Genomic DNA, 19,786 nt, shown 5'->3' with positions numbered 1-19,786 from the left:
TTCTACTTCTTTGTGTGGTCAGGAGGCCACTGAGCTTCTGAACAGGGCCTGAAAGATGTGCCTCATGACTCAGCAGAGCAGTCAGGCACTGATGACATCTTGAAAGCAGGAGAGACACTCACTCCTGCCGCTCTCAGTCCTGCTCTCTCCCCCACTGGTTATGCTTCAGTTATATTTCCTTCTCCTCCTTGACAATCAACAGCTTTGGTTCCAACTTCCATTCCCACAGGAGGTCACCTCTGAACTTCCTCACTGCCCCCTCTCAGTGTCTGCCCCTGTCCAGTACAGACAGAGCATCCTGTCAATGAAATGATGAAAAAATACTTTTTATTTTTATCCACAATTTCTTCCTTTTGATTCCCCTTAACCATTCAACATCAGGGCAGAGCCAAGTGGGTGTACTTGTATCCCAGCATTACACGATGAACGATAAAAAATCGTGGTAGCTACACTGCTGGCTTAGAAGAGATCAGGTCAGTCACACTGGCCCCTTGTCACCAATTTTGACTTTATACACCATTTCACAACTAGGAGGCCTTAGAGGACGTTAATCTGCTGGATATCCAAGAGTGGGAGAGGAAATAAAACGCTGCCAAGTTATGGGTGTAATTGTATCTTTGCACAGACAGAAATCCTGACCGGAGCCAGAGCAGCGGGGAGGGCAGCGGTGCCGCCCCCGGCCGATCTCTCCCTCATGCAAAACTCTCAGATGTCACAGCCCAAAAGAAGGGGGAAAGTTTATGCAAACTCTTAATGGTCTGCAGAATGGACCTGAGTCATGAGATCACATTTGAACCAGGAGGGATAAGATCTGCAAGGAACGTCCTCCCCTTATCCAGCCATTAGAATCTCTAGAACAGGCCACTGAAGACAGCACTGGAATGTTATAATGTGTGACTTCCTACCAGCATTCTGGAGGGACATTAGAAAGATAGAGATGCACTTTCTGAAATAAGCACTGTTATTTTTAACTCTGAGGTCTTTTTATTTGGTATAAATGCCATCATCAAGGCTTTTATTCAATTTTTTTTTTTATTTTTCCTAGGACTTCCTCTTGGATCACAAGGGCAATGAAGAGCAGAGAAACAAGATGGTCTCTGCCCTCAACTGATGTTAAAGACAAATTTTTGTAAAGAATATCACCTATAAAAAAAATTTGTATTTATAATGCAGAAGTCCCTCACAGCCATTTCACTTTTCCCCAATATAACCGAAGAGAGAGTGAAAACCTCATACCTGTCTGTAGGTCCAGCTCCACAAACTGGTTCTCTCAAGGCTAGTTCATCCTTGAACAGACTGCAGAGCAATTCCTAATTCTTCTGGGTGCACATCCTGGTCTTCTGCATCAGAAGATGTTCTGTGCTGCAAGGAGCTCCTTCAGAAGCTGTTTTGCAGGACTGTGCATATGTAAGGCTTTGGTGAGCACCAAGCCAGAACCAGGGTGGTGGTCCTGCAGTGATAATAACTAGCAGGTTTTTACAACACTCTCTGTGTGGAAAAACTGTCCTCCTGGTGACCATCTCCACAGCTTCTGCAGGATGTTTGCACACCAGTATGAACTATGCTTTTCCAGAACTTCTTGCTGCAGTCACACCTGAGCTTAACTAACATGCTCCACTGCCCACCTAACAAAACCCTTTTGGAGCCATCTCTTCCATGAGTTTTTGAGTGGAGTCACAAACGAAGTGCAGCACAGAAGAAACACAGAACAAAGGGCAGAACCCCCATGTGAGCACGTGGACAAACCCAGTGTCATCACATGAGGTGGGGGAGAGAAGGAGAGAGAAGTTAGAGCACACGTGCCTGGGGACCTGCAAGGTGATACAACAGCATTATCACATCCAAGCTTCACTGCCCAGGCACTGAAAGACATCAAAACCTGGAATGAAGTAAAAGGGCTTTTTCACATCTACCAGCTGGGGAAGAAATCTCCATCAATGCACATATGACATAAGGCTCCTCTGACAGACTGCAACTCAGTTTGGGCTGGTATCCTCACTGGATACCAGCTCTAGGAAAAGGAAGAACAACATAAAATATACATCAGGTGCACATGTGTGGAAACCCAATTAAAAAGCCATGCATTTCTGGATATGCAAATGAAAACAGCAGCTCCTTTCCAGTTAAAAGCACATTCCCACTTCAGATAATGGGCATTTTGCCACTGGCTTTGAGAGAACCAGGACCTTACTCCAGAGTTTAATCAAGATCTGCTTGAAGTTAGTGGAAAAGTCCTATGGGAAAAACAGTGGACTGCCACATCACTCTGCAGAGCTGCACTGTTCTTTATAACATTAACAACTTCTGAACAGTTTGGCAAAAGTTGTTGGTAACTAGCTCTGCTGCTTTTAGTACTGTTGCAGTTACAGTTTCCCTTTTATTGTACTTTTCAGTACCATTTTACACCAGAGGCTCTGTGTGTGTGTGCAGGACATAGATGGCAACCCCGTTTGAAGCACAGAACAGGGAAAGATGTGATCTAAAATAGGACTTGGAGAAAAATATTTCAGACAGTAGTGCAAAAAGATGCTCGTTTACCTCAACTTCAGCATGACTTCTCATGCAATCAATCATTCCTATGGAATATCTGACACAGAGATGATATCCTACACTCTGCCTTTATAAATAAGGGTTTATGTCAGACATAAGGAGCTTCAGAGCTGCCAAGCAGCAAGTTCAGCACCAATCACATGGATGGCACAGCCACAGAGCAAACTAACATAAATATCTTTTCAGAGAAGGAAAAATGTAAGAGTCATCCATTCTAAATGAGGAATTAAGCCCTGATTGTCCATCCTTCCCACACCTGAACACCTCCCACGTTTTGGCCAAAGATGAAATTAGGTGAAACAATGACACTGTCTTCAGCATAGAAAGCACTGAGGAAAATAAACACCAACACCACCATTGCAGCACAGAAAATAAAGTCACCCTGCCTAGCTTTCCACCAATCCCAAAACCCAAATGAAGTCCTATACCACTTGCTTTACTGAACTTCAAATCTGCACCAACAAGATGCAGACTGGAAGTGATGGCAATGGTATGATGATGGCTCCAGCTTGCTGGCTTCTCCACGCTTGACAAACACAACCAGACAAGGGCAATGGAGCACTCTGTGCACATCTCTTCATTCCTATCACATACCCATGACAGGACAGTCTGCCTGACAGAGGTAAAGGGGACACAGGGAATGGGCAGGAGAGACCACATGACCATGATGTACAATCAGGGCAGTGCCAGAAAAAAACCCTTTTCCTCCATTTTTTGTCTCTCACTCTACTTTGATAACATGTTACTGAAATGTCCCATTTCCAGCCCTAAAACCTATCCTTCCAGTGCCTGTCACGTCGGCATCCTGACAGTATAATCAGGATTTATAGTAGTTCTGTACAAGACTTCTCTGCTGTGGGAGAGAAAGCTAGAAGAAATGTGCAAAGTTAATCCTCTTCTAATTACTCCAGAAATCTGCATGTTAACGTGGCACCATTAAGATTGCAAAGTAATTAAACTGTGTAAACATCTGCAAGAAGGAGCAAAATTTGCACAGTTGGAACGTGCTTTGACTGCAAGGATTTGAGTAGCCCCACCACAGGACTGTGCTGTTGATGTTCTGTGCCAGAACTAAAACCATCAGTACAGACATTTCACTCTTTCTAACCATAGAAGCACAGAAAAGTGGGGTTGGCAAGGACCTCCCCACATCACTGTCTGCTGCAAGGCAGGACTGACACTGCTTATGTCATTCCTGGCAGACCACAGCCTAATCTGTTCTTAATGGCCTCAGATGGTGGAGACTACACAACCTACCCAGGCACTCAGAGACCTCTTCTTGGATCTGACTTGACTCTCTCCTACTGCACTTTAAATCTGTTATTCTTTACCCTCTGGCCCACACAGTAGTTTATTCCTCATATACTATTATTCACACACAGTTATAAGCTATTATTGCATCTCTCTGCCCCAACATCTATTCTGCAGGTCAACCAATCCCATTCTTCCTTCAGAAGTGATGTTATCTAGGTCTGTGATTGTTCCCCTCACCCTTCCATGAACTTCCTCCAACTGTTTATTCTTGAAGTTCAGTGCCCAAACCGGACACTCTGTTACAGCTGAAATCTTTCCAATGCCAGGACTTGTCTTGCATGTTCTGTTTATTTACCCCAGTAAAACATTAGTATTTTCAAAATAGCTTGACATTAACGACTGTTATTCAGAGGATGAGTCACAATAAGCTCCACATAGTCTTTCAAGGAACTACCAAAACTGCAAAACTGTCTTATACAGGTGTTCTCCCTGCCTAAGGATACTTCTCTGCCCTTGAATTAGTGACAATTCATCCTGCTTTTACTAAAACATTTCTTCACCCTGTCAGCATCATTTTGAATTCTGCTCTTGTCTCCAAATGTTTTAGCAGCCCTTCCCATCTTTATGTCACCTCAAAACTCAACACTCATTGTCTGTTCCACCAAGGTCACTAATGGCAATAATGATGAGAAGCAGACCAACCCCTCTCACACTTCAATATATCTTTCCATTGGAATGATGGACTAGTGATAACTGCTACTTGGTATGGCAAGCCAATCAGTTTTGCATGGACTTCATGGTGGTTTCACTGAAGAAATTCTCCCCTTGCTTTTTTATGAAACCATCATACACATTCATGTCAAAAACGTTACTAGAAGTCAAGCTCTTTGGCCTCCATCATGACTCCCCCAGTCACACAACTTGCTACTCAGTCCCAGAAAGACATTTTCAAGTTTTTAAAAGTCACACTGGCTGCAACTGAACTCCTTGGTCTCCTTCGGGTGCTTATACACAATTTTTTTGTCCCAGTTTTTCAAAGAACAAAATAATTTACCTGTAATTCTCTTTTACCTCTTTACAGACATCATGCTTTTTCTTTCCCTCTCTTTCTGCACTTGACCTATCTTCCCCAAGTTCTCAGAAGTAATGACAAATGCTTCTGAGAATGCTTTAGCCAATTCCTTAAGTAACATAGAATAAAGGTCATCAGGCACAGCTGATTTGAAAATTTTACATGTGTCTGAACACATTCTAACACCTGTTCTTGTCCTTTTTTAGCTTGTGATTTTACCCTCTCTCATAATACCATAAATGAGTTTGAGGGTGCACCTAGTATGACTCAAATGCATCAGTGAGAGTAATTTCAATTCCTGAGCTAAAATTTAATTTCATTTCTTGTCCTCAGACCAAGATATTCCTTTAAATCATAAAGCACCTCATACCTTCGTTCATTGTCATCAAGATGAGCAAAGAGCACATTCTTGGAGATGGCCTTTGCCAGAGCAGTCATAGTTTTATAGTCCTTTGGAATAACCTGTGGAGAAAAGAATGAAAGGTAATTACATGCCTGGTTGTATTTCTTCATAGATCGTGAAATGTACTGAAAATTTCATTTTTCAAGAAAATGGATGCAATTTGATTTCAAACACTGAGACAGGATTAGGCTATAATATAAAGCTACTCATAAAGTAATGAATTACAGTTTTGGTAATTTGAGGATAAGGATTGATTTTCTCAGAACGACACCCAGAAAAGAAATATAAGATCAGGGATGAGTGGTGAGAAGAATATCCAAAAAATATTATAATTAGCAGGTACTGGCAGCTCTGTAGTCTCCTTTCAAATCTTTTGGACTAAGGAAAACATATTTCATATTGGTTTCCCTCCCCCCCCCCAACCACTATCAGAAGCAACCTACTTTTAAAACTAGGGAATAAGCAACATTTCTTTAGGTAAAAGGTAAAAGTGATGTAGAACCAGTTCTCACAAAGAATTATCTACATTTTTTTCATGGTGAAATACTGCACTGTGAAGATCTGAAGCTAAACTCTGGCTTCAGACATCATTTGTATTGACTGCTGTAGTCATTAGAGTACTCAAATTGAGTCTAGAGAAGTGTATTTGTATAAACTGCATGGTTGTATCAGAGTGATATGTAATCTAATTTATCTAAAAGTTTCAATTCCTCAGTGCTAAACAAGCAGTTGGATAGTATCTTATTCTTGGGTTTTACCCTATCAAATGAACATTAGATTGAATTGCAGTCCTGAACTCTTGCTCTATTAAGAAAGAATACACAAGCTGTTCAGCTTACTGCTGATGAGCCAAAAGGGTAGATAATCAAATCACTAAGACATTCAACTCCAACCTTTCTGGCTGATTCTGAAATACCACAGACTAGCCTTTCTCAGTGCAAATTTGCAGCAATGAAAGCCACAAGGCTTTGTGGGTCATGTTGGGGCAGGGACAGAGAAAACAGGGGAGAGATTCTTGAGATGTAACCAGGCATCTGACCGAAACCCAGTGCCGGGAAGAATCGCTCAACCATTTCTTACGTCAACCTTCCAAGTCATAGTGAATCTTCTCTTCAAGCTGATAACTCTCTTTAGAGCAAAATTCCTGTTCTGTTAGTTGTTAATTATGTTATGCCAGATGTGTTGACAAATAATGCTTTCTCTAGATCGAGAATGAAACAATGAAATAACCCTCCACAGGGATCTTCCTCAGTGCTCCCCAGAATGGAGCCATGCCATGTGCTTGCTCAAATCACAGAGTTAAATCTCTTTTGATTCTTCTCTCCAGCAACCCAACTCACTGCCCTGCCTTTAGCACTATTCATTCTATAGCTCACCCCTTGAAGGGAACCTTCAAATTGGCTTATGACCCAGATGTGTTTCTATCCAACACCTGAATTCAAGCCAGAGGTTCTTCCTGACTACTATCTAAAATTCCATCTGTTTCCAATAGTCTAACACAGCCTTTGCCTTGCTTTTTACCCTTTTGGCTTTCATAATTTGTCCTTTCAATGTCTACCTTTATTTCTGTATTCTAGAAATCTCTGTCTAAACCACACATCCATGGGATTCACCGTGGGATTCATTTGCTTATGGCAGAAGACAGAGCACTGACACAAACCCTTCCAATGCTAGTTCTATATTCCTTGCAGCATCTGTAGCTTCACAGGAAATCATCCCCTAAATTTTTATTATTTAAGCTCAGTCAGTTTCTAGGAAATTAAAATCATAACAACTCTAATCACAGAACACACAGAATATGATTTGTATTGCTGCTTCTGGTTCTTGCCTGTCCTTGCTACTGTTTGGACTTAAGGGCATCAATGTCAAAAAATGAAGAAAACAAAGTTAACTTCAGGTTCCATTATAAACATAAAAGAATTACTCAGAGGGTAAGGAGGAATATTTCCTTTGATTTTCAGGAGAGTCAGATGGAACCCATAATAAGCTCAAACAACTGTGATCTCTTCATGGAAGTTTTTAAGGGGGGTATGGCAAACTGCACAGAAAGAAGTGCTTGAAAGTGGCTTTTGAAGTATCATGCAAGTTTTTCAACAGTGTAAGGCATTAACAGCTTGACCACAGTGCTGTTGAAATTTACTGTATACATGCAAGAGTTATTTAACTGCCACAAGAATACTTGTTTAAAGGATGACTGGCTCTCCTGATTCTTTGTTTCTTGGGACAGAAGTGCCCAGAGCAGCCAGTAAACTTGTATCATAAGCAGATGACAAAAGCACATCTGACTGCAAAGGCAAAAAGTATTCTGCCAAGAAACAGTGACTGACAAAATGTATTCCCATAAATAAAAATCTCTTTGAGTTAAAGCTACTCCAGGCGTGCACAAAAGCACATTAGTAGCATCTGTCAACCTTATGAAATATATTTTGAGCCTGGTTCCCTAAACAAACATGACATATGCTATTGTAACATCTCTCTTTTAATAACCTTTGAAAGCTTTAGCCAGCTTCAAACTATTTTGCAGAGTTATTAAGAGATATCAAAGCTACAACATAGCTAGATATTTTTGTGGAAAAGGCAGTTAAAAAAATAGAAGTCCAAATTAGAGCTCCTAGTGAAGAAATTACCTCATTTGGGATTGGCATTCCTTCAAAGACAACAGTCACATGAAATTGCCCAAGTATGGTCAACAGATTTCCAAAATCTGGTTAGGTGGTAGCCAATCAACACTGAGAACCACACTGAGGAAACCTAAATGACTTAGGATAGAAGAAAACTTGAGGTAGAATTGCCTTTTGGGGTGGAAAAAAAAGCAGGAAATGCAGCAATAAAAAAGCTGCTCTCCAAAAGTGTGAGGTTCTGACCAAACTCAGGAGATGCTGAAGTCGGTGATTATCAAGAAACCAGCTGAGAAATACTGATCCTGTGAGATGGGGAAACAGATGAGCAGCACATCTCAAAAAAGAAGGAACAAAGAATGCTGAAGCCCCGTTGATGGTGAAAGCATTTAGTCAAGGATGCAGCAAAAGAACTTGAGTGTGAAGATGGTCAAGCTGTGCCCATGCCGGAGTGAGAACACCATCCTACAGGCTGACCCATGAGTCCAAATTATTGGCAAAATCTGAGTCACTGAATTGTCCTGTACCTCTCAGAGTCAGAGAGATGGTAACACATTACCTTTCTGACATAAGAAACAGCATCTTCCTCAGTGTACACTTCTGCACTGACCCCCCCTCTCCTGCGCCGGGCTTTGACCACTGGGTTGGGAGGAGGAGGGGAAATCTCATCGTCATGAGAATCAGACTGGGAACTGGATTTCTGCCGAGCCAGTATTTGTTTGCATTCCTCCTGCAAGGCAAAAAGAGACAATAAAACATCCCTTACCCCTGTAGCTCACTTGCTGCATATAGTCAATTCACTCTTCTTTTATGACTTATCAGCAAGGCCTTCACTTCTGCGTTTGGATGGCTGTCAATTTACACATGTGTACTGCTGAAGGAAAATTAAAAATTCCATGTGAGCAGCATTAACTACAATGTGTGTACAGGTGTCATCACTCCAGTACTTGACCTGTTTAACTGTTTCTTACACATAATGGAAACCAGTGTATAGAAACTGCTGGCGTATCTTTGCAGCTACTCCTGGCTGAGAAAGCAAAACAACAAGCCTCTTTTGCTTACTCTCCAACGGCACAGCTGTTATTTTCTCAGTTGGTTTGTACACAGCTTTGTCTCTTGTACAGATAACGTATCAGAAGTCACACACTGATACATTACATAGGTTTCTTCATCTTGCTCTGCTTTGCAAGCTTGCTATCACCAGAAACAACAAAGATGCTCCCTACTCCAGAATCTCTGCCATATAACAGATTTACAATCAATGGGGCTACTTCCAAACAAATAAGATCCAAGGTAGGCTCCAGAGGGTTATGAAAAATGATGGCTGGCCTAGCACCAGCTGGATAACAGGGAGGTTATTCCCCAGATTTCATGCTCATGGAACAGACAATAAAATAGGAAGGGGAATCCCTGTAGAGAGAGTAACAAGAGCAGGAAACAGTATAGTAAACCTTCAATAAAGGAAATCAAAGTTGCAAGACTTTGTCAACATATGCTGAATTTGACTTCTAAAGAAGCGAGACAAACAAGATTACACATAATTATAGTATTTTCCCAGAGCCCCATGTTCTACCCCTCAGCTTCCTGGGATTCAAGGGAAAGGAGTAAAATTCCCTTTGCATCTGTCAGCCTATGGAACAGGGGTCTGTCTGCTCAGACCCAGCCCACATTCTCACCCCCTGGTACCCCCTCAGCCTGGCATCCTGCCCACAAACACACCCCAACAAACTGCCCTCACTACTTGGTCAGTGCCTTCTTGGCTGGTTCATTCCAGTCTTGGCTGTTCCTCCCTAAAGGCAGGGGAGAACTGGAGATGGGATGGACCATATGTCCTGTTCTCAGATTGTCTGATACACGAGCACTGTAAGAAGGCTCTCTGGTGCAGCATTAGCCCAGTATTTTATTTGCTGTCATCTCCTATATCACTGTAGGCAAAACCCACACCCTGATAGCCTCATTGTTATGTTGATTGATGTACAGGTACCAGTCATCATCCAGTGCTTCCCTGAACAACTTGAGTACTTCTCAGACCATTTAGAGCAGCAGCATTGCAGGTTACCCAAAAGCAAACAGCAATGCTGAGCTCCCTCCCCACCCCATAAACCAACATTCCTTCCACAGGGGTGCCAGAACCTGGCCTCCATCTCACACAGCTAATTTCCAGTGAGACTTTCCAATCAAAGCTAAGATATGGAGTCAGTGGAGGAGGGAGCATCTGGGAGCACCAGCACTAGAAAAGTGGCAGATTACCAACACAGCCAGTTGGTCTCACTGACAGAGGAAATGAGTTATCAGTAACTCATCAGGTATGACACCAGAAAAGGGTGGTACAAAACCTGGCACAAGCTCATAATCATTAAGCTTGCAAGAAAAATGGATGATTAATATATGTTTTGCCGTTGATGTTTACAAATGTCCAACAAATCCAGCCATGCCACTTGTCTTTTCTGATCTTATTCCATTTTCTTTCCTGACCATCACCTCCATTGCCCTTCTCATTAACCTAATGAGCCTTTGACACCAGTCTTTGATGCACTATTTCTACTTGAATTAAATAACTCAACAGTATTTCCCATGCTGCGTGACTCAAAGTAACAAGTCACACATTCTTGTTTTGAATGAGGGACTACTGAAATATTTAGGAGACAAGCTCAGAGATAAAATGCAGAGGGCTGGCTAAAGATCTGACTTCTTAGGATTCTGACCTGCCTCAAAAAGTACCAAGTTCTCTCTGAGATCAGTTGCAGTTTTTTAAATTGGGATTATAACACCACAACTCCCAGACCATAACACAATTGAGCTAAGAGCTGTAACCAAAAAAATACAGAAAAAAACCTTGCATTCCTATGTATTAAGTCCTTACTGAAACTTTTTCACTTTACATTCAAATTTCAAATAGTAGCACTAGATATGTAAAAAATTACTCAGCTAGATTTTTCCAATCATGCAAGAACTGCAGGTCCTATTTAAGCATTCTATTAACTTCTTCCCTACACCTCTCTGACTTTCTCTAGATTCCTTAATTACAAATAGGCATTTGTAGAAACACAAATATTTAAAAAAACAAATGTGTGCATTTATAATCATTGTATTTCATTTATCTCATGATTCAAAATGAAAGTTATGACTGAAGAATTTCAAATAACATTGCTGACTATTGTAGCTCACATATCTCTGACAATGTCAACGTTTTCTTTATATTAAATGAACACAACCAAATGCACCTTCTTCATATGCTTAAGTGAAAGTTAATGAAGACCTTTCTGAACAGTAGCAGCTGAAAGTACACTAAAAGGTAAGTACAACAAGAGGGCAGTCAGTTAACTAATGGTATGCAGCCCTTACATAGTTCTTTTTATACACAGTATATTTACTCAGAGGGAAGGGCAGTAGTTTGCCCCATTTGAATATCAAATACACACTTTTTTTTCAGTACACATTGCATAAAAGGCACTTCCAAGGAATTAATAAATAATATCTCCTCTGCCCCAGCACAGATTTATACACAAAAGAAAGCTCAGTGAGATAAAATTAATACTACAAAGCATGCTCTTAAACTTAAATACTTTTAGAAGCCAAACAGATATTAAAGGATTATAAAAGTGAGTTACTCTGTGATTCATTTTAAAAGGAAGTCTCTTCACTACAAACTCCTTTTATATAAACAGCAGACAGTTGACTGGCCGGCTTTTCCATACGCCGCTATTTGTAGTCTAGGTAGGATCCCCATTCCTGAACTAAAGCGTGCCTTTTGGAAATAAAAGAGTGTGCTCTGTCCTGGGTTAAGCTTTCAGAGAGCCGTCTTCCATATATCCTGGGATAAAACTGCACAGATACAGCCAATATTTTAAAGGAGGAATCAACTGTGTGAAGAATAGTTCTTCGAACACGGATCTTCAGATGCAGCTTGATGTGAATCCTTGTGCAGAACTGAGTTTCAAGTAAACACCTCATCATCTTTTGTTGTCATGACAACAAGTGATATCTCTCTCCCTCTCCCTCTCTCTTCTGATGGCACTGATAACTCACAATCATACTGTCCAATTATGTCCACCTTAAAATGAGAAAACACATGGAAGACACAACTGCAAGACAGCGTAATTGCCTTTGACCAAGTCCCTCTGAGCATCTTGTTCTCTTCACACCAGTGCCTTCTCTGGCTTCAGTGGAGAAGCTCCTGACTTGTAGAACATGTAGGGTCTGATCCAGACTGTGGTCCAGTGCTGTTTTGGGTGACCTTGCTCGGATTTTGGCTGCAGCTGAGGACACAAGTCTCATGCTGTTCTGTGTCACATCTGTGAGACCCAGTGGACATCTCACATATGTGGCAGTAGGGGATCAGGTGTGCACCGCTGACTGAAGCCCCCAGTGTCACTGCCACAGTCCACTACACCCCAAAACTGTAAACCAACACTGCTGTGTGGCAATAACACTGTATTTCATATATATGTAATCTAATCCCACTTCTGTTCAAATCATGTCACCAGTGACCAAAAACCTAGCGACAGCTTTGAAAAGCCTTTCCTAAATGATTTTTTTTTTCTCCTCAAGTACACTCATAAAGTTTTCTGACTGGCAGACATGGATTATCCACAGAAAATGTGCAGGATGTGCAGTTCATGCACAGGTAACTAATCTCTCTTTCCACTGGAACTGACCCAGAGGAGATGCTCTCAATCCAGGAAGGTTTCTAACACCCACCCACCACTCCTGGAGACTGACATGATGATTTATAGTAATCAATAAAGGCCAAAGGCAAAGCACTTTGTTTTGCTGGAAGCACAGGACTGCCTGATGCCATCACTGAAAGCAGGAGAAATTTGGGAGGTCTTAATGTCCTTTCCAGTCTTATCTGCCACAACAGACAATCTTTATGATCATTCAGACTTGTCATCAGAGATTATTCACACAATCTCAACTATTTTTCCACTGTCTTCCCCACAGGATGTGCTGCCTTTTCTTCTACAGCATTTCTAAGAAATATCTTTAACATCCACTCCTCCCACTAATGTGTTTACCCACTCCACCACTTTGATTACTATTACTATATCCTCTGTGGCCTCTCTGCATCTCAGCTCATTTGTAATTTCAAATCTGGAAAAAATTCTCCTGCCAAAAATCCACCTACTCTGATGACATTCACACTGCATCGCTGACCTTCTGCAGACCCTTTCCTGGCATCCTTTTACCTCCTGCAATTTGTTAACACTTCTTGCCTTTCCCCCTCCCCAGTGTCTCCAGTATCTCAACACATCACCACCTCTTCCCTACTTTCTTACACTCGCCTCACAGTAGAGAGGTTTTGTTACAAAACACAGATCCTATTTTTGATGCCTCTCACGCCCTGCCTGGGGCTGACTACAGCAATCACAGAGGTCCCACCTGAGCTGATTTGCATCCAGCTCTTCCCAGTACTGACATCAGAGGAGAGGCAGGAGCAGAGGATGCCCAAGCCTGCTCAGAAACACAGTCACACAGTCACACAGCTGGTGCTCCCATCACTGTGCTTCTCTCAGTGTCTCAGGTAGCTCAGGTGTGTTCCCTCATTTCTGACCACCGAGCAGATACCACCCAACTGCTTTGAAAGCTTTGAAAGACACAGAAGTATTTGTCTTATTAGTCTCTATGAAACTGCTTAGTTAATGCATTTTTTATATAGTTTTTCCTCCATAGGATTTTCCTTCCAAACCATAACCTCTCCCCAGCCTACCTGAAAGGAATGAGTTATGCTTAGCACGATCACCTGTACTTATAAGAGTGAATTTTATTGGCTTGGACAGGTTCTGGTGGGAATTACTGACTGAAAAATTTCCTTTGGGGACAAAATGTAAATACTGAGAGAGAATACCGTTGCAGAAGAAAAGCCTAATGCTCGAATTTTGGTGCTCGAATACCTTTGGTTCTGAAACTCTTTATGATAAATAAATACCGCGTATTTTACTTAACAGTGAATGAATTTGTGGTTTACTCCACGCTTTCTTTTCGATGCCAGTTCACAGCAAACCTGTCACACAAGCAGTACTGGCTAACACCGCCAGGAGGAGCTACGTGGGGGCAGAGCAATTTATTTAATGACAGATGGTTCGGTCCAGGTTTTCCTAAAATTCTCTTTCCAATGGTACCTTAAGACACGTAGCATCAGCCTGCATCCACAAAAACACTGCCAATCCATTGCAATCCAAGACAGTAATTTTTTTTAGAGAAAGACAGTGTTTCCTGTATGAGCTGAGGGCAACAGGGGGACCTGGACAGAGCTCCAGAAGGTACGAGCAAAGCCCGGCTTAGCCAGCACAGCCACTGCTCTGAAATACACTGCTTGCAAAATGGCTTCAGCAAAGCACTCAGCAATGCCTAAACACATCCTGCAGGTTCCTGCTGCCTCCCCTTCTTTTGTGCCATTCTCTCCATTAGTTCTACTCTTTATTCTCATTTTTTTTTCCTTCTGAACAACAGTCGAGCTTAGCCTGGCAAGACAACTCCACCTTTGATCATATAATCATGGCACTAAACAGCCTGACACCAATTAAAGTTCTGCAGGCTCAGTATGGCTGAAAATACAAAGCTTTCCTTGTAATGTCTTAGTAATTAACTTTTTCTACATAAAGTAAGAACCAGAGATAAAATATGGCTTCCCTGTTCTTTCTGCCATTCATTAGTACTCAAGTAAACAGGACCTAATTACAGCTATTCAAATATTGCCACAATTTCTTAGCTAACATCTATTCCCCCACTTAAAAAAAGCCAATTAATGCCCCAAAGGGAAGGGTTTCCCTCACCCCATCCACCAACAGGAAATTTTACAGTCACAGGGAAATGTAAAACAAACAACTTAAAGGAAACGTGACAGTTTTTAAAATCTCAAACATCTAAACTATTTGCAACTATTTTCTGTGCTCAAGGGCATGTTACAGATTTTTACAAAGTAGCTGTTAATGTGATCAGAGTAGATGTCATCCTTAAGTCTGTAGGTCACATATGAAAACCAACTTGCAAACTTCAGTATATAGAAATACAGGCTGATTCCAAACAATTCCTGGCATCTTAAGACAAGAGGGTCCTGACAGTATCAAGTGAACTGAAAAATATTTATTTAAGTTCTCCTACAATTATTTTCAGAGTTTTCATGTTTTTCTTTTTTTAATATTGTACTTGATACAAATAAGCTGCAAATTTAGAAAGGCATCAGGCATTTCTTTCTAACCTGGGCACTCTTCCAGCTGAAAACGATGACTGTGACGTCAAACATCAAACCTCAATCTCCAGCACTTTATTTACAAGTATTTATTCATGTTCTCACTCCACAGCCCTCTCAGTCCATGTCCATATTGCAAAATAAAAAGTGGCCCAGCCATGGGCCTGAGCACCAGCTCAAGACAGTCCACGTCCCCCAACCATTAGCTCGTTCCCTGGCTCTGTTCTCAGCTGCTCCTACCAACTCCTGCCAAAACAAACCTGCTCCTAGACCTGTTAGACCTAAGAACTATGTTTGGGGCCAGTCAGTGTCATGGGGTCAGGGGTTAGCCTCACCCATTCCAATTTAGCAGCACAGATGTGGGCTGAAGGCAATGGACCCAACTCTGATGTCATCAGAAGTCAGGTGAAAAGCATTTATGATGCAGTCTGATCTTGCATATCATAATAAATTTGCTTTTATGAGTTGATTTTATGAGATGGAGTTAAGAATTAGCAAAACGAAATACACTTTTTTTTTTTTAAATTCACCTCTGAGGTAGCTCCAGTACATTGCTGTGGATCAAGCTCTGCATATTTTCCACGAGTTCCTTTTTTTAACCGCTCGAAAAATATCCTACACTTCATCTCCAAAGTGCCCACATGATTTTTTGACAGATAAACTGTTATTCTACTGCTCTCTTCAGTGGAACGTGTTGTCTGTTTTAATGAGTTTGGAAAATAAGCCCAAAATACCACACACTTGGGTGGAAAAATGCATGACTTTGTTTAAAAAATCATGCTTAAACCCAAAGATTTTCATTCCTCTCCCTGCACAGGAGCAAAACTAAAGGAGCTAATAGCAATCTTGCCATATCGGTATTGCTCACTTACATACACAAACCTAATGATCAATTGCTAAATTAACAATTCCATTATGATTCTTCAAACGACCTGCGTATGACAAGTGTATAAAAACAGGATAAAACTTACTGAAAGAATTTCTCTATATTTACAAGCATTCCTTCAACTGTTATTACACAACCAACCAAGTCAAAATATTATTCTGCAGCAGAAAACCCTCCACAGTTCAATTCATTCCAAGAAAGCCCTCAGAGATGGTTGGACAGGGAAGTCAAACTGTTTCAGGAACAAGAATTACAGTGCTGGAAACCTCCAGGAGCAGCCTGAAGCCTTCAGGCTCAGCAGGCTTAGCCCCCAGGCTGCTCTAGAGAGGCAGTGCCAAGATTGTTCCCTCCCACAGTAAGTATGATATTCACTGCATCTGATGCCTTGAGACTGGTTGTTTCTAAATCATGTCCTTCCATTCTGAGACAAGTGATATCCATCAGCTTCTGTGTCTGCATCCTGATTGATGTCCTACAGCATTCTGGTATCCACTGTTCTTTGGGAAATAATAGGAGATTAAATGAAAAGATATAGAATTTCTCAACTGCCTTCCTGCCTCAGTTCTGTGTAGTGTGTTTAGATCAGTGAAGCCAAACTCCCCAAGTACAATTCCTCTAGCTATGGAGCTTATTTCAAAATACTACATCGTATTTTAACTTTTTTTTTTTTTTTCCCCAAAAATGGTGCTTATCCTTCTTTTCAGGAAGCCAAAAATTGCAGTCATTATGATGTATAATAACTCATAACACAATAAAGTAAATTCAACAGTTTTGACTCTCTCGAAATGGGTCTTGGCTGTCAGAATTTTAGAATATGCAGAATTAAGAGACTGTCCCTTTTTAATAATAAGCATTGGAATTAAAAACCATCTTGTACTTCCTACCCCTCTCTGATGTCCCAGGGATTCTTACTGGGCTGCCACCACAATGCAATGATTGGGTTCTTTTAAAACTATGTAAATTTGGCATATACTCACCTCTACAAAAATGTGTCTGAAAAGCAGACAGTGGGATATTTAAAATGCTCCACATCACTGGTAATATATCAGCTTTATGTATTATTCACTGTTTATTATTGTTCTTACTCTGTCCTTATAAAATTCTGCCTCTTAAAGGAAGACACTACATAAAACTTATCTCTTAAACCTACAAACTTTACATGTTTCCTTCAAAAAAAGGCAAATAATCCTCCTCTTAAATTAAGTATATGAATAAATTCTCTGGCAGGCTGAGGATTTGTATAGCCAACAACTTGCCCTGTGCTCCCATTTATTTCTGGATGAATTTCATCCCCAGGGAAAAGCTGTGCTAGCAGAACGTGCTCTTCCTGCAAAGACACCCGTGGGCTTTAGTAAGAATTTGTCTGGGAATGTTCTAAAATGTTTCCTCCTTTACGGTGCTTAAGAAGACAGTCACAGCAAGTGAGGTCTCTCTGAAAGCATCCCTTGTCAGAGAATCCTGGGACAAGTACTGCAGATGGGAGAGAGCAGGGAAATTAAGCAGCAAATTAAACTATTCAATGATTTTCAAAACTTGCTGGTTCCCTGATTTTGCTCAGTTTTAGAGGAAGGGAAAATCGCATCACGTGACACTGGAATAAACAGGGAACAACATGTTTTGCACCCATAGGAAGGTTCTTCCCATAGATGAAAGTTTGGGATATCACATATCACAACACAAAGTATGGTCATAACAATTTGGGTCATTTTTAACAAGTGCAGTTTGATGAGGAATTATAACCTTGCACAGAAAATTCTAAACAATAGCCAATATTACAGTAGACATCAGCAAATGAAGGGTTAGGGTTTTTTTCTTCTAACAGTCTACTTTTTCACAGTTTTGTGATAATTTAAAATTTGAAAGAAAAAATGTCCCAAAATATTTGAAACTCTTTAAACAATCTTTTTCAGTTTAAAAATGGAAAATGGAAAGCCACCTGAAAATCACTGACCTTTTCTAATTTTTCAAAGTGTTCTCTAAGGAACTTCATGGGTCGGTCTGGCTTTGCTATGCAGAGGTTTACAATGCACTCTTTTAAAATCTGTTGGATGTTGTGCTTCTGAACATAGAGTTCACATCCCTTCAGGCTCTCATCTTCTTCCACATTGCAGGAAGCAGCAGCAGCCATCTTCAGGCTTGTAAACAGAAAACAGACCTAGGTAAGAAAATGGTGCAAGAAAGAGATAAGAGACAGTTCCAAAATCCTTTGTCAGAGAGATCTGAAGGAGCAAAGACATTTTTACCATTGCCTGTTGCCTATTCAAGAGCTATTGAAACTGAATGTTTTAATGTTTTAGGGTTGTATGTGGAAATGCTGAACTGTGTTATCTTTGTAAGATCAACATCCCAGTAAGTACAAAAAGAGGATTTTAACTCCTAGACAGCGATCAATCTTCGGGGGAAAAAAAATCCAGTGCAATTAACCCTACAAGGCTAGCAGTTTCAAAGACAGCTATTAAACGATGGCGTAAAGCCTTGTTTTTCCATCCCCATGGGAACTCCTTCCCTGTCAGCACAAGCCCAGCTTTCCGATACAGGGGGATTTTCCGTCAGTTTCAGCATCTCCCCCTTTCCCAGCGAGCGACCCTTCCCGGCCCCGGGGGAGCTGGGGAGCAGCGGGCAGAGCCCCCCAAAAAGGGAATTGAGCCCCCCAAAGGGAAGTGAGCCCCTTAAGGGGAAGTTTGGTGACTGGGGGGAGAACAACCCCAAAACCCTCTTTATTTCCACCAGCCTGGATATGACCGCTCTGTTACGAGCCCAAAACCGCGGGGGCAGCTTTATCCCGGTCCCAGCCGCTCCTGCCCGGGCCGGTGGGTCCCGAGGGGCGGCCGGGGCTGTGCGGGGCTGTGCGGGGCAGGCCCCGGGAGGCGCCCCGAGCCCGGCCGGGCGGTCCCCGCGGCAGCGCATCCCCCGGGCCCGGCGGGGCGGACCGGCAGCCCCTGCCCCGCCGCCGGGCCCCGGGAGCGCAGGGGCCGGTAAATACCTGGTGTCCGGAGCCGGCGGAGCGACGGCGCCTCCTCTGTCCTTCCCGGCGCTGGAGGAGGAGGAAGGGGCTCCCCCGCCGGTATCCGCACTGCAGCCGCCGCCTCCCCCGCTCCTGCCCGCCCGCCCGGGGCCGCGGGGCGCCACGGGGACTCTCCTCCCGCTCCCGCACAAAGGCTCCGGCCCCGCCGCCGCCGCTCGCCCGCAGGAAGTGCCGCCGCCGCCGTCACTCACGGGCGGGCGCGGCCTCGCCTCCGCCGAGAGGCGGCACGGACCGCACCGACCCGCTCTGCACCGCACCGACCCGTTCTGCACCGCACCGACCCGCTCTGCACCGCACCGACCCGCTCTGCACCGCACCGACCCGCTCTGCACCGCACCGACCCGCTCTGCACCGCACCGACCCGCTCTGCACCGCACCGACCCGCTCCGACCCGCTCTGCGCCGCATCGACCCCTTCTCCACCGCTCCGACCCCTTCTCCACCGCACCGACCCGCTCTGCACCGCACCGACCCGCTCTGCACCGCACCGACCCGATCCGACCCGCTCTGCTCCGCATCGACCCGATCCGACCCGCTCTGCTCCGCATCGACCCGTTCTGCACCGCACCGACCCCTTCTGCACCGCACCGACCCGCACCGACTCGCCCCGCTCCGCACGGACCTGCTCTGCACCGCTCCGACCTGCTCCGCTCCGCACGGGCACACGGGGGCACGGCAGAGCCCGGCCTGGCTGCCCCACACCGCCAGCCTGAGGCCAGACTGGGCAGGGAGGCCTCCCCGGTCATGAAGTACGGGCTGGCCACAATGGACAATGGTCTGGCCACGA

General features: G+C 43.1%; 1 protein-coding gene across 2 annotated transcripts in view; it reads right to left on the bottom strand.

The window, feature by feature from the left end:
- The window catches only part of PRKAR1B (protein kinase cAMP-dependent type I regulatory subunit beta), an 89,963-nt gene extending 70,830 nt beyond the window's left edge, over positions 1-19,133 (bottom strand). The window contains exons 1-4 of one of the 2 annotated variants that reach the window (XM_050317426.1): positions 18,959-19,133; positions 17,927-18,130; positions 8,457-8,627; positions 5,247-5,338 (exon numbers count right to left, since the gene is read on the bottom strand). In XM_050317426.1, coding sequence (XP_050173383.1) covers positions 5,247-5,338; positions 8,457-8,627; positions 17,927-18,103 — 440 coding nt within the window. In that variant the 5' untranslated portion in view covers positions 18,104-18,130; positions 18,959-19,133. The remainder of the gene's footprint in view (positions 1-5,246; positions 5,339-8,456; positions 8,628-17,926; positions 18,131-18,958) is intronic. The other variant, XM_050317427.1, reaches the window with a different exon arrangement.
- Between the last annotated feature and the right edge of the window lie 653 nt (positions 19,134-19,786).

The sequence above is a fragment of the Myiozetetes cayanensis genome, unplaced genomic scaffold, assembly GCF_022539395.1.
Source record: "Myiozetetes cayanensis isolate MyiCay16 unplaced genomic scaffold, myiCay2020 scf20-37, whole genome shotgun sequence".
NCBI classification, from domain to species: Eukaryota; Metazoa; Chordata; class Aves; order Passeriformes; family Tyrannidae; genus Myiozetetes; species Myiozetetes cayanensis.
Note: the sequence above shows the minus strand (reverse complement) of the source record. Positions and strands in the feature narration are given on the sequence as shown.